At 46.2% G+C, this 12,482-nt stretch overlaps 1 protein-coding gene across 8 annotated transcripts in view; it reads left to right on the forward strand.

The window, feature by feature from the left end:
* The window catches only part of TANC1 (tetratricopeptide repeat, ankyrin repeat and coiled-coil containing 1), a 232,017-nt gene that overhangs the window by 165,357 nt on the left and 54,178 nt on the right, over window positions 1-12,482 (forward strand). For 7 of the 8 annotated variants that reach the window (XM_032355656.1, XM_032355651.1, XM_032355654.1 and 4 more), the window contains one exon: window positions 7,553-7,816. The exons of the other annotated variant lie outside the window; for it this stretch is intronic. In XM_032355656.1, coding sequence (XP_032211547.1) covers window positions 7,553-7,816 — 264 coding nt within the window. The remainder of the gene's footprint in view (window positions 1-7,552; window positions 7,817-12,482) is intronic. 8 annotated transcript variants of the gene reach the window in all.

The following is a 12,482-nucleotide window of genomic DNA, read 5'->3' on the forward strand; positions in this document are numbered from 1 at the left end:
CCTGCAGAAGTGGCTTGCAGGAAGTACTGGATACTTGATTGTGTCCTGCTGGTGCTTACTAGAGTTTGATACTGTTTGTTTTTCTGGCCATTCTTAAGATATTAAAACAAAGTTTATCCTGTGCTGACTTTTATCTTGTGGCTTGACCAGACTCCCTCCTGGGCTTGTAAAATGAAAGTGATTCTGGAGGTAGCTAGAGACCTTTTGTTCCTTCTGTTTCCTGGACTTTGTGTCCCAAGGGAGATGATCAGATGCGGAGAGAGGCCTACAAAGAGGAATTAATTGTATTTTATTTTCATTTTTAACTTGTTGTGAATCCTGCCCTTTTGATTTCATGCTAATCCTACTTTGTTGCCACCTGTATTGCCCTGCTTGCTACTAAATTGAAATGCTTTGAAATTGATTTGGTAATAACTATTTAGCGTGTTTCAGATCTGTGTTAATATTCATTTTGCTACATTGCCTGCAATTTAAAAAATCATCCTTAATTATAGAAGCTTTTCTTTTTTTTTAATCATCTCGGGTGAAGGAGGAAAATTTGCCTTTACATATATAATTCGGTGATATACTTAACGTGGGAAAGAAATCTGTAGCGATGATTCGAGGCAACAGAATGCCTACTGTACTTGTATTCCTTCACACTGGGGTTGGATTCTTCAGGCAGCTGTTCTGGCGGTGTAGCAAGCATTTATTGGCATCTACTGTGTACCAGGAGCAAGTCTGTTCGTACTGGTACAGTAAAGCTCAGGTACAATATCTGTTTCAAAACTTGTCCACCTGAGGAACCAAAGAGTGGGCATCTGCCCTTGGAGACCTGGGCAAGTTGTCAGTTATTGAAAAGGGTTTAAAACATGGCAGTGATTGACACCTCTTGATGGAAGATGTAGGCTGTAGGTGCATAATAATACCAACCACTGATAGTGCCTTGTGCTCTTTTCTGGAAGAGCCCAGAACTCTGCAGAGTCGTTGGACAGTGTCTGAAGCTCCAGTGTCTACGCCTTCAGTGTATAGGTCAGACGAGGCTTTACGGAAACACGGCGTTGGGTGTTATTGCTAGGAAACTTCACATCGTACAGATCCACAGGCTTTTCTCTGGAGGCTCTTACCTGCTATATCAGACTGTGTGTGGGCAGTGTGGCCGCCCCTCCAGTTCCTTGTCCCTGCTGACCCTCAAGGGGTTTCCAAAGTCCAAGACACCGACAGGTGCTGCTGTGCGCCATGGCTTGGGTCCCTGGCCTCACTGCATGTCCTAGCAGAGCAGGGCTTGCGCAATGCCAGGAGCACTGAGGCGGAGATGTGCTACTGAGATCTGTCTGCTGCAAGCCCAAGCCCGGCGCCCCGGGCAAGGCCAGAAGGAGAGCCAGGCTTTGCGGTGCTTGACACAGGCCAACTGTGGTCCCCCAGAAGCTGTGGGAGGAGAAGCCAGAAAGTCCCCTGGAGCCAGAGGTAACTCGGGCCACTTTCCCTGGAGTCCTCTCCTGGCAGGGCTGTGGGAGGTAAAAGCTGTCCCTCCAGGTCAGCCGCCTTTCTTCCCTGTGTGTTCGTTAGCGTGCAGGGGCTGAGGAGGGAGAAGCCCAGACTGGCCTTTCTGTCTGAAGGTTTCAGGCAGGTTGGTTTCATATCTGCCATCCTTCCTTTCCTTCGTCCGTTGGGGAAATCCAAAATACATCACAGCAGCTGGAACCACGTGTAAGATGTGGGGGCGAGCAAGGGAAGAACTGAATCCTGGCAGGCCAGAAAGGCCAGGGGGTCGGGCATGATGCTGCCCTGACTTTTCTCTTGGTTCTTCACCCCATCTGCTTTAAACTCTTGTTTTTCCTTCCATAGTTGTTAGTGATCTTCATTCTGTCAGGTCAAAGGCGGTATCTGCAGTAGCTGGATTTTCTTTTCTCATTCCCTTCTCGCATTTCTCCCAGCAACCATTACGTCCTTTTCTTGTTTGATCTTTAATTCATTGGTCCAGTGTTTTAACTTCTAAACGCTGTGTCAACCATGAAACTGAATATAGAAGTTAAAAAATGTTTGTTTTTTTCAGTGCTACTTTATTTTCATTGTATGGGAGAAAAACATTCTTGGGTACTCGTGAGATAGGAGGCACTTTACCTACCTGCCCTTGTGTCTGATTTTCTCCACAACCCAGGGAAGGACGAAGGACTCTCTTCATAGAGCCCTGGCTTTGAAAATGGAGAATGCAAGGCCATCTGTGGAGTGCCCGAAGAAAATGGCAGTTTCTGGGTTTTTAAGAAAAGTCTCTTCAAAATTCTGGGTGTGTGTGTGTACTGTAAATTAGGGTACTGCAGGTACATATCTTGTAAATGCATGTATAGGGGTGCCTGCTCCACGTTTTCTGGTAGTATGGTATGCTCAAAACTGTGTAGAGCCCTGGGGCGTGGCTTCAGGCCTCACGGAGCTTCCCGCGTTGGGAGCTGGTCCGAGTATTCAGCGAGCTGAGATCAGAGCCCCCAGTAGGAAGCATGAATATATTTATGGTAGCCACTGCTATTATTTCCTAAGGCTACTTTATACGTACTCCCTTCCTCTCCCTCCCCGCTCCCCAGTTGAAATGCTTACAAATAGACATTTAGTAAAAGAAGATCCCCCCCCCAACAAAGGTATGACTTGGGGAAAGGAAGTAAGAGCAAAAGAGCAAGTGAACGAAGGTGGGAGGTGAGGGGGATGGGGAGAAGGAGGTACAGGTTTCCAGTTCAGGAATGAATAAGTCGTGGAGATATAAGACACAGCCGTGGGAATACAAGTCTGTGGGCTTGTAGTGGCGTTGTACGGAGGCTGGCTATACTTGTGAGTGGGGCATAGTGTATAGACTTGCCGAATCACTATGTTGTGTACCTGAAACTAAGGTAACATTTGTTTATACTCCAGTAAAAAAAAATACAAGAGAAAAGTTGAAGCGTGGGGGGTGCCCTGGGTGGCTCAGTCATTAAGCGTCTGCCTTCCGCTCAGGTCATGATCCCAGGGTCCTGGGATGGAGTCCCGCATCGGGCTTCCCCCTCAGTGGGGAGCCTGCTTCCCTCCCACTGCCCCTGCCTGTGTTCCTCTCTTGCTGTGTCTCTCTCTGTCAAATGAAAAAAAAAAAAAAGAAGAAGAAGAAGAAAAAAGAAAAGATGAAGCTGGGAATGAGTTTTATTAGACTTTTTCATCTTGTTTATCAGTGGCTAGGAAGTTTGACAATTCCTAGTAGCCAGTGTAAAGAGAAACTCAGGGGCGCCTGGGTGGCTCAGTCAGTTAAGCATCTGCCCTCCGCTCAAGTCATGACCCCAGCGTCCTGGGATGGAGCCCTATGTCGGGCTCCCTGCTCTGTGGAGAGTCTGTTTCTCCCGCTGCCAATCTTTCCCCACCCTCAGCTTGTGCTCTTTCTCTCGCTCACTCTCTCTCAAATAAATAAATAAAATCTTAAAAAAAAAAAAAGAAAGAAAGAAAGAAACTCAAATACATAAGTTGATGTTTGTAAGGTGAAGAAAAAAAGGTACGCATTCCCAGTATTCAGTGTGGAGAGACTTGCCCTTGGTGGATCCTCAGGGGGGAGAAGCCAAAGTTTGAACCCAAGCTCTTTGCATTTTTTACCTCGTAACTTTTCTCCACCTCAAAGGCGGGTGAATTCTGCTCTACTTACATGTATCCATTTGATGTCAAACCCTTCGTTCCTAAACAATTCTGGACTAACACTGTACTCATTTTAATTTTCTTCTTCGTGTTCCTTTAAACCCACAACTTGGTTTAGATCCTGCCAAACTACTTATTGGACCCTGAACTTACACTGATTTTTTTTTTAAATTCTATTTTAAGTATACATTCAGCGTGTGAAAGAGCCTTCAGTGGGCAAAGAAGTGGGCAAAGCAGGGAAGGAGAAGGAATGCAGTTTTATTGCAGTACTTTATATAGCAAAACATGTAATGACGGAGGGTCTGTCTGTCTCTCCAACCTCCTAGTCAACCGGAAGCTTCGTCTGGGCTGCGGTGCACTCATGACTGGCTTCTCTCTACCAGCCCCTGCCTGGGGACTGCTGTTCTTAACAAGGCAGCCTTCATGAACTGCAACATACTTTGTAGTCACGGATGCTTAGAGAACTTTGGCTTGTTGAGAGCTATGCAGGGCAAAGGGAGTTTTAATATAGTGCGTGGGCAGGCAAAAGGGCTGGTGTTAGACCTACCAGTAAGTTGTGTGTGTGTGTGTGTGTGTGTGTGTGTGTGTGTGTGTGAGAGAGAGAGAGAGAGAGAGAGAGAGAGAGGCAGGGAAGCAAGATAGAAGGGGAGAGAGAGGAGTTTCTCCCAAGTCTGTTCTGTATCTCTAAAGTGGGTTGATGGTTCTCAGCCTGTCTCCCTCTTCTCCAGGACTGTGGTGATCATGTATGTGTCCTGCTATGTGTTGGACATGCTTTGGAAGCTGTGTAGCCCTGTGCACCCGTAAGTCTGGTTAAACGTGCCATTTACAACAGAGGAAGAGAGTATGCTGTCCTTTCTTAAAAGGAGTTTTCAAATGATACAGAGCGTCGGAAGTAGCACACGTAAATCAATGAGCAGGACCAGACTTAAAGTAATACTAAATTGTGGGAAGCAAAGCCTAACCTCATAGCTCGATAAAACTTGAGATCTGACAAATCACTCATTTAACCGAACGCTGTGTGTCGGGAGAGTGGTTGAACTGCCATCTGAATGGTGGTGGCCAGTCTTCAATGACAAAAGCTGCCATCGGTACTGATGTATGGAATAAAATGTTAGGATGTTTCAGTTGTTACAGACCTTGAAAGATGACTGGAGTCTCCAGAAAATGTCAAATGTCACGTCAGTTTTTGAGGTTTGTTTTGTTTTTCTGAAGCCATCATTTTGAAGACGTTGCCATAGTTGTGCACGTGTGTGTTAACTTGGAGGTGACAGGTTAACCTGATGAGGAGCTGGAATTTGGTAGCCAGGAAGAAAAATCGGGATTTTTGAATAGTCTGTCCTTTGTTTCGGGAACCAGCTTCCCTTTCTTGGCTACTGTGGAGCTGCCCTATGCAGTGTGTTTCTTGGGTCATACGGGAAATGTGTCAGGTCTTCATCGGCCCCCTTGAGTCTGTATCAGGGCTTAATGGTGCCTGAACTCAGAGGAAAGTACGCTGTGGGCTCCCAGTGGAGCCGGATGGCAGGGCAGAACATCATCAAGTGGGGCAATCTTAGCAGGAACGCCTGCGGCTTCGGAGCTCGCCTACCTGCACAGTGCAATGTGTGTCTTTGTTGAACATCACAAGGGCATCTGTGAGAGTCTCCTAATTTAGAAACCCATTATAAACTTCTCCTCCTTTTGAAACAGCAACCCTTTCTTGGACCTGCCTTCCCTCCTGTTTCTGTAGCTGGGTGACCACCCCACCCTTCCCACCCAACTGTCCTCCTCAGTACCTGGGCATGTGTGGTGGGAGCAGGACCTTCAGCTCGTCCCTGCGGTCTGGGACTCCTGACCAGGCCGTCCCCGTTCCGGAACGCTGCTTCTTCTGCTGCAACTGCAGCAGGCAGTCGGGAAGTCCCAGTTCCTGTTCCCACTGCCTGAGGTCTGACCCAGGGTTCTGGTTCTTGGGGCTGGGACCCTGCAGTACATGGCACTGAGGGAAAGTGAATGCGGAGAAACACCACTTGGATTTTCTGTGTGTTTTTTCCCTTAACAGTATGTGCCCCCAGAAAAAACGGCCACAAAAGAAAACCAAACAGATCATCTTCACTCTGACACTTTTCCTGTAACTTAGATGTTGGCATAGCCCAGGAACCTAACTAATTACGTCTGTGGGAGAAGCATTCTGAGTCCCTAACACCGGACTTATAAGAAAAGCTCACAGTCACAGTCACAACTTAAGGAGGTTACCCTCAATCATTATTAATAAGCAATGATCTCATTAATAAATTAGACTATTACTGTGAAGCATTAGCACAGTCCCTGACATGTAGGAACCTTAAGTAGACGTCAGTGGCTGCTGTCACCACCACCGCCAGCATGTTCAGCGTGGAAAGAGTCATTCTTGCTATACTTATGCTCATAGGAGTGGTCCACTGAAAAAAACCACACAAGACACTGATTCCAGAGAGATGGAGAGGTTAGTTTTAATACTGTTGATAGGACACTTGGAAATGCTGGGAGTAATGGCAGACGCCAGTGATGGGCGCATCCCAGATCCACTCAGCTTTTGGCTGGAGACAGAATATCGAGTCCTGAATACATAACAATGAGATTAATTAAGTGTAGTGTCTCTGACCATGGTTGGAAGAGAAGTGTGTTCATTTGCTTATTTATTGACTAAGGAGACGTTTATTGAGCGCTTAGTATGTTCCACGTGCTGTGCTGCTCAGAAAAGGGAGCTGTTGGCTAGAGGGAGATAGTCTGAGGCTTTAGCACGCAGGAGGGATTTTTGAAGAGGGAGACAGCAGTGGATAAGGAGTCCGGACAGGAGCCACAGGAGGAACTGTGACAGAAGTCCTGCAGTCACAGGGAGGAGATGGTTTTGTCTTTACTGCTAAACCTTTAAAGAGCATCGTACAAATAAACAAAACAAAACTCAGACCCTTTGATTCTGGAGAACAGGCTGTTGGAGCTGACTCACCAGCCTGCTGCTAGTGTGTCATCAGGTCACGTTGATGAAGTTGCTTAATCCAGGTGGCCGAGTCCTCCATACACTCTGGCCGCATCCCATTGGCTGTCTCTGTTAAGGGTCTGGGCTGTGGTGATCCCAGCAGGGAACACAAAGGGATCAGAAGACATGGCCCTTGTTCTCAAGGACACAAGCCAGTGTTGGGTCCATGGTAACCTGGGCTTGCAAGGGGCTCAGGTGTTTAAGTTGGAAGTGACTGTCTGTAGAAGCCACGCAGGATGGGTACTGCTGTTTTCTTGCTTCATGTTCCTCTTATGCCAAGAAGGTTTTCCATACTGGTTTCCTTTCTTAGAGGCTAAGTTATAATTCTGCAGTCCAGCATCCCTTGCCATGCTTGTTTTGTGTGTCCTGGGAGGTCTTCCACTCTGTGCTGTTAAAGGAATAAAGTCACTCTCTCCGGTTGATCGTCAACAGCTGTTACAAAGTTTAAATCTAAGGATCAAATTCTCTGCTTGACTTTATAATTTTTGTTTTCATGTTTTTGTTTTTATAGATTTTCTCCTCTTTTCTGCATTAGCCATTGATATCACCTCGCCCCCTAATTTGGGAAAAGATATTTATAGGTTCAGAGGAATTTAATGAGATATGAATTTTGTGAGCATTTTATCTTTGTTAAAAAGACGGATACATCATCTCTAAATTACATGGATTTACTGTTAACTCTCAGATACTTTTAGACAGCTTTTTCATTATCTTACCAGCTTTTTTCCCCTCCCCTGTAGAATGCCTTAGTTTATTTTCCTTGATAAGCAACATTCCTCTAATTTACCAAAATACACTGTTTGAAACATACTTGGATAAAAATCTGCATGGACCAGAAAAGTTTCCATTGATCACGGGGAGGGCAGGGTGCTTATGTTAACTCTGAACAGCCCCAGCTCAGCCTGGCCTCCTTCAAAGTATTTTGGTCTCTCATTTCAGCCACCATTACAAGTTCATCCGAAAATGATGACCGGAGTGGCTCCAGTTTGGAATGGAATAAGGACGGAAGCCTAAGGTTAGGGGTACAGAAAGGAGTCCTTCATGATCGCAGGGCAGATAATTGCTCCCCAGTGGCAGAAGAGGAGCCCCCTGGGTCAGCGGAGAGCGTGCTGCCTGACACTGAAGCCTCAGTTGGAGATGGTCCGGTCCCTTATTCTCAGAGCTCCAACTCGCTAGTAATGCCACGGCCCAACTCAGTTGCAGGTAAGGCCATGCCTCTCTCCAGGAGGGTTTTCTCTCTGGGTCCGAGGTGCCCCATGTTCACTGTCTCTACTTGGGGATCGCATCCGGACACAAGCCAGCTTTGTGATCGTGGATTGGGCACTTACCTCATCTAGGCCTCAGTTTATCCATCTGTGACAATGATAAGACTGTCCTTCATGGTCTTTAAGTGATCCTTTCACCCTGGAATTCTGTAAAACTAATATTTAGAATCTTCTGTTCTTTTGTGTACGAAAGAAGAAAGTGCCAAAAACTTTGTCCTTGTTTTGATATTTTAAGCTTGAGTAAATTCATAACTTTCTATTACATCTTGGTAAACACGAATCCTTATTTAGAATTAGTTTGTTAATATCAGCTCCAGGAATTTCTGATCCAACTTTCAAACTTACTTTTCTATAATTGAGGCGCATCCTAGAGAGGGGAGGTCTGCTCTCTGTATCGTTCAGTTACAAGGGAGCTCACAGCTTAAAACCTACGCGGTGCAAGTGAGGCTTCTCAATCGAGGGCATGCAGGCAGGCGAGGCAGGTGCCCCTCAGCAAGATGGGGCAGCTGGAGCGAGACGAGGACCCAAAAAGGGGCGACTGTTCCTGGTTGATAGTGAGTGGTCACCAAGCGGGGAGAGCAGTGGGGTGGGCGAAGGAAAGAACCCTGGTTCTAAGTTGTGCTGACTGCTTTTATGGTCCCGAGTTTCTGAACTCCATGCTCCTGGGTTGAGTTTAGAAGATGACCTTGTTTCAGTCCTTCTTTTTCTCCAACCGAGCACTTAAAACTTCTCCTCTACTAACACAAAGACCCAGGTTCTTTCTCCCTACATCAAAGAATTTTTTTTTATACTGCTTCTTGGGGAGATGGCAGGTCAGTCTGGTTGTTGTGGGGCATTTTTTTTTTTTTCCAGTGGAACTCTGAAGCAGCTGATACATAAATGGCCCTAATGGAAAAGTCTGAGAGGCAGCTCTAATTCACTTTCAAAGGATGTAAATGGCCTTGTTCCAGAACAGGGATTTGGCATGTCTGCCGGAGAGACGTTCTGGGGAGCGTTCTGCATATTCAGTGATGGCTCTTCCAAAAGCTTTTATGCCCTCCCACCTCTTCCCCACTCCCAACTGTACAGCATGACACACCCAAGGCATTTTATACCGCGACTACCTCATGAGGATGAGCGGTTCGTGTGTACGATCCCAGAACTTGATAGTTTTATTGACTTCAACAAGATAGAAAACTTGTATTCAATTTAGCCAAGCTGTTTTAAAATTAGTAAACACATTGCTAGTGTTGAAAGCCCCCCATTTGGGGTGATGTTTCTGCCTGATGTTCTTTCATGTGGCCTGTCATGTGCGGCAACAATGGGTAGGAGCTGAGCCTTTCCAGGACAATGCAGTGATTATAGAGCAGGGCTTTCAGATTTCTGCTGTGCTCATTCATTAGGGTCTATGTGTGCACTGGAGCTAGACCTCCTGTGGAATGGGAGGGTTTTACCTCCAGGTTTGAGCTGTGTCTGCCTGGCCTAATGGGTTGGCTCACTTCTTCTGTGTTGCAAGTTTTATCAGCTAAAAGCTTATTTTGGAAACAAGCAAATTCCTTACCTCATGGTATCTGTTAACAAGCTAGGAGTCTGGGAGAGCCTTCACTGCCAATCTTCCTTCCCCCTCAAGCCAAACCTCAGTTCAGAAGTCATGGCAAGATTTTTCCACGTGTCGTTGAAAAGAGTAAAAGATTCAGGTTGTGTAGACTGTGTGTAGCACTTTTTCTAGTGATTAGAAGGCCAGCTGCTTCAGAGGGGGCAGTAGGCAACCCTCAGTGTTGGAAGGATTAAAATAATATGTCCAAGACCATTATTGCAATCCCTTGGAAGTATTTGCATGTGAAGATCCACATAAACACAAATAAATTGGCATTTGGGGAACATCAAACGATTAAATTGGGCTAATGAGAGCAGAGTAAGGACTGGCAGGTGAGGAACGGGGATGCCAAGCCTCTGTTCACAGCTGCCCCGAGGGTTCTGGCCTCCCCTGGGGGGTGAGAGTATGGAAACAGGTTCCTGAGGTTGCCAGCCTTTGCTGTCAGTGAGCCTGTTACCAAGAACTGTGGTTATCTCTTCACTGTTGTGTCTAGTACAGTAAAATTCTTATGTCGGAGACTATCAAAATAAGTTGGCTGGGTTTGGAGATTCACTGTAGAAAGACTTTCTTTGTAAAGGTATTTGTTGGAGTGGAATTGGTTTCAAATGCTACATTCAGATTATTACTTTATACCACATCAAATGTGCGGCATGGACACCTCATTCCTTTGTTAGAAAACAGAAGAGAAGGCTTTAAAGTGGTATCTTAGATAATCTAGAAGTTGGGTGATTAGGTTCTGTTGTTTTTGACGAACTTCTTTTTTCTTTTGAAATGCTTCCTAAGTGGATCATAGACACAGTATTTAGTTTTCCAAGAAACCAACAAACAGAATGACCAGCCAGTTTTCATGAAATTGCCTAGACTTTGTGGCATTTACCTTTAATATGTTAGGACATGGTGTTTCAACAGGTGTTTCTTTTTGCTCAGTTTAGGGATGTTTCCTTCTGCTTCTCCCTCCACTCTACCCACTCCCTAAAAAACTCTCTCCTCCTTAGCATCCGGAAATGTCTTTCTCACTCAGATGTTAGATGCAGTGTGTGTGTGTGTGTGTGTGTGTGTGCGCGCGTGCAGTGAGTGTATAAATTAACTGTAGGTTTACTAGCAGCAGGCTTATTGCAGCGTAAAATTATTGCTTTTTTTTTTCTTGACCCTGAGTCCAGCTGAGACTTTGAAAACAGTTATTATTAAATATCGGAAGTGAGTCTCTGTGTCTGAGAACCTACTGTGCGCATGTGTGGGAAGGCACCCTGTGGTCCTGGTAGCCTGCTCTGCCGGGGGAGCACACCAGGGGCCTAGCAGGTGGCTGGAGCTCCGCTGTCCCGACTTGTCTCTCTCAGTGGCTTTGACAACAGCTTAGGAAGCAGAGGCGACTGGCAGCTCCTGGCTGGCAGCACCCTCTCCGAGCTACTCCATTTCACTGCATCTTAATCATGCTTGAAACAGAGAATCAGGAAGGCTGCGGAGTGGGTGAGGCCACTTTGTTGCATACTTGGGAGCCAGAGATGTAGTGACTGGAAATTTCAAAACAGGGCTGTTTGCAGCGTCACCATCTCCTGTATCTGGGTCCAGCTGGGGCCCCATCGCGATCCTCTCTTTGCAAAGCCTTTATAGAGTCTCATGTTCTTAATCGTTCCAGTTGTCACGAAATTATGAACTGAATGTTGTGTTCTGAGGGGTCAGGAGAAGAAGGAAAACAGGAAACCCTTGGGAGGCTCCAGGTGCCCAGGGCTGAAGTGGCCGGTCAGATAGTTGAGGCTGTGCCGGCTCCGTACTGCACTTGGCTTATAGGTTACAGCGGTGGATGCTCCTCCCTCAGCTGCCGGCATGCAGGCACGTTCATGGTAAGATGTGTTGAGGAGAGGGGCATTTGCAGAGGCCTGGGTCAGAGTCCCAGGTCTCAGGCAGCAGCCCAGAAATATATGTTCCGGGCGGTTTAAGTGTCGGGAGCCAGGGTGAGGGTCCCGGTGGCCCACCGGGGAGTTTCACACACCTAGTTGTAAAGAACCCAGAGAGAAGCTAGAGGCTGCTTTTGGATTCCCAGAAATTGGGTCCATTTAGAAGTCCTGCCTAAGGAATTAGCTGAATCTTTCTCATAGGAGAGATTTGTGTGGGGGTATTGACATAAGTGTAAATAAACTGTGGCTATGCATCAGAAGGATACTGGAACATTAAGTATACGCTGTTGTGAAGTCAAGGCATCAGATGCCTCTCCTGGGACCGGGCGTGTGGTGGATTGCCATCTGGGGAATGCGGCAAGGGGGGACATGCCACCACAGAGCCAGAGCTTGGAGCCACACAGGTCTTGTTGAATGAAGGAGTCAAGGTGGGGCGTGGGGGTTGTTAACAGTGAGGAGGAAAAGGATGAAAGCCGGGGGGGGGGAATAGGGAGGACCCAGACTGAGCAAGTGGTGCTGGCCAGTGGCTGGATGCTCTGAGCCAGAAGGTTTTCAGCAGAGAGATGGCCCAACTTGACTTCTTTCCCTCGAAACCTGGTCCCAATGATTGCACCAGTCCCTGGAAGCCTTCGCCCTTGGAAGTCAGCTCCTGCTCCCCACTTATTTACCCTCAAATGATGCCTGTGCTTATGTCCCAGAAGAGAACTGTTATGTCTTGGGTCAGTGGTACATTATGTTGGGCCACTTAACCCACAAGCAAATTAGGTTAATTTTATTGAGAATTCTCTCATTGTCGCCTGGGTTGTATATGCAAATAAGAGGAGGTTTTCTTCTTCTTATTTTTTTTTTCTTTTTGGGCAGAAACATGTATCATGTATTTATTGTTAAGATTTGGTAAGAATTAGCAACACTATTTTGTATTGATTGTTTTTATAATCCAACTGGTATGTATGCTCAAGCAGATTTTAATGCATTATAATGGGTACCTGTGTGCCCTGAGTCTTACTGATTTGATCACTGGTAAATACTACTTCTTTTTAGAATTTAAATAAGTACATACCTGTAGTATAGTATATCATTTATACATAAAAATCTAAAGTTTGGGAATATGTTTATTTCCGATGAAATCCACA

The sequence above is a fragment of the Mustela erminea genome, chromosome 8, assembly GCF_009829155.1.
Source record: "Mustela erminea isolate mMusErm1 chromosome 8, mMusErm1.Pri, whole genome shotgun sequence".
In the NCBI taxonomy this organism is placed as follows: Eukaryota; Metazoa; Chordata; class Mammalia; order Carnivora; family Mustelidae; genus Mustela; species Mustela erminea.